Consider the following 757-nt stretch of genomic DNA (forward strand, 5'->3'; position numbering starts at 1 on the left):
ACCAACTCCTGGCCACTTCTTGGTTGCCCACCCCCAACTCGTGGTTGCCCCCTCTTGGCTGCCCACATCCAAATCATGGCCACCAACTCCTGGCCATGTCTTGGTTGCCCACCCCCAAATCATGGTCAGCATTTCATGATTGCCCCCTCTTGGTTGCCCACCCCCAATTCTTGGTGGCCACCACTTGTTTGCCCACCCCCAACTCCTGGTTGCCCCCTGTTGGTTGCCCACCCCCAACTCCTGCTGGCCACCCCTTGCTGTCCTCCACCTCCACTTCCTGCCCCCCTTGCAGGACTCGGGCTGCTGGGGGTCTCACCTGAACCGGCGGCCAAAGCTCCCCGGGATGCGGCACCAACCACCGCCAGCGGCGTCGGCGCAGCTCTACGGGATGAGGCTGAAGGCCAACCTGGGCACGGCCCTACAGGTGTGGGGCTGTGGGGTGAGCGCAAATCCTATAAACGTGGGGCTGTGGGATGGGCGCAGCCCTATGGATTTGTGGTTTTGGGGTGGGCATGGCCCTACGGGTGTGGGGCTGTGGGGTGGGCACTAACCTATAGGTGTGGGGCTGTGGGGTGGGCATGGCCCTACGGGTGTGGGGCTGTGGGGTGGGCAAAACCCTATAGATTTGGGGCTGTGAGGTGGATGCGGTCCTATAGATTTGGGGCTGTGGGGTGGGTGTGATCCTATGGATTTGGGGCTGTGGGGTGGGCGCGGCCCTACAGGTGTGGGGGCTGTGGGGTGGGCGCGGCCCTACAGG

The 757-nt window shown here is 63.7% G+C and overlaps 1 protein-coding gene across 1 annotated transcript in view; it reads left to right on the plus strand.

Annotated features, from left to right (window-relative positions):
- The first annotated feature begins 343 nt into the window (after positions 1-343).
- LOC104916651 (ATP-dependent DNA helicase Q4-like) overlaps positions 344-757 on the plus strand; it is a 5,979-nt gene continuing 5,565 nt past the window's right edge. Inside the window, exon 1 of the mRNA XM_010727672.3 lies at positions 344-426. Within this exon, the coding sequence (XP_010725974.1) occupies positions 344-426 (83 nt within the window). The remainder of the gene's footprint in view (positions 427-757) is intronic.

Source organism: Meleagris gallopavo, unplaced genomic scaffold (assembly GCF_000146605.3).
Source record: "Meleagris gallopavo isolate NT-WF06-2002-E0010 breed Aviagen turkey brand Nicholas breeding stock unplaced genomic scaffold, Turkey_5.1 ChrUn_random_7180001926481, whole genome shotgun sequence".
NCBI lineage: Eukaryota > Metazoa > Chordata > Aves > Galliformes > Phasianidae > Meleagris > Meleagris gallopavo.